Genomic DNA, 1132 nt, shown 5'->3' with positions numbered 1-1132 from the left:
CCATTCCCCATCCCCTCAACCACCCTATACACTAGGGTATTTCAATAATTGGGTGAATTTTTGTGATTTTTTTTTGAAAAAAAAAATCCTCAAAATTCACGGAGACCTGTTCAGAAGTAGGCGCCATTTATTTTTGCTTGGAACTAGTGTGATAACCTTTTTTATTTGTTTTTTATCAAACATTTACCTATTGCACCTTTTTACTCAAAGATACCGAAAAATACGAATTAAATATTTAGTTGAGTCTGGGGTGGATTCGATTGAATGATGATATGTTGAAAATTACCCGTTTTTCTATTATTGTCTTCGTCATTTTTAGCAAGTTTAATTAACGATGTATGTCAAATTATGTTTGATTTATTCAAATCGTGTTATAGTATTAAGTTTAACTTTTAAGGAGTTTTCTTCTATCTAATTAATCATATAAAACACTTTGTTGAAAATATATTACCAAATTTAGAAACGTATATCTTTTATTGGCAACAAGACTTCTCACATATATTATTTTACCCTATCCCACATTTTCCTTCCAATCTCTTTCCGCAATTACCGTTTATAATTTGATATAGAGTCAAGGGTATTGATAAAGTCCCAGGACCGCCGTCATGTCTCCAATCAGTCTTTTTCACATATGCTGATATATGGGAATCGGGAGAAATTAGTATACACTCTTAGCCCCTCCCATACAGAGTGGTTACCTTGGCCATAAGAGATGGCATCATACCTTATTCATATCTTCCCGTTATATGATCTGACATTCACAAACTTTTCTGTGCTGAGGTTCAATAACTTTCTCATAGGGTAAAAATTTGTAACCAAATTCGAATTCCTTCAGGATTTGGCTGGTTTGTATATCCAGCTTTTTCCGATTCCCATTTTCAGGGGCATACCAAATTCCTCATGTATGCTGTCTCCATCGTGAGAGGTAGTGGCTTGAAGAATATGACATCTGTGTTATGCAGTATATTCTTACTGTTGATGGATGCATAATGCTAGGATTTGTCAAACCCCTAATCTGACCCGACTTCTGAACACATTTGAGATGCCCCAAATGCTGCCCTGAAATATTGTCGGATCTGTACTAATGACAGCTTTTCGCCAGCAAAATGAAAGGGGATCTTAGTAGAACTTC

General features: G+C 35.2%; 1 protein-coding gene across 1 annotated transcript in view; it reads right to left on the bottom strand.

The window, feature by feature from the left end:
- Positions 1–719, bottom strand: part of LOC122246838 (uncharacterized) — a 3859-nt gene extending 3140 nt beyond the window's left edge. The window contains exon 1 of the mRNA XM_086551091.1: positions 699–719. Coding sequence (XP_086407217.1) covers positions 699–719 — 21 coding nt within the window. The remainder of the gene's footprint in view (positions 1–698) is intronic.
- Positions 720–1132: the final 413 nt, after the last annotated feature.

The sequence above is a fragment of the Penaeus japonicus genome, unplaced genomic scaffold (genome assembly GCF_977035675.1).
Source record: "Penaeus japonicus unplaced genomic scaffold, GWHDUDI00000001_assembly GWHDUDI00000024, whole genome shotgun sequence".
In the NCBI taxonomy this organism is placed as follows: Eukaryota; Metazoa; Arthropoda; class Malacostraca; order Decapoda; family Penaeidae; genus Penaeus; species Penaeus japonicus.
This window is presented reverse-complemented; position numbering and strand designations above follow the sequence as displayed.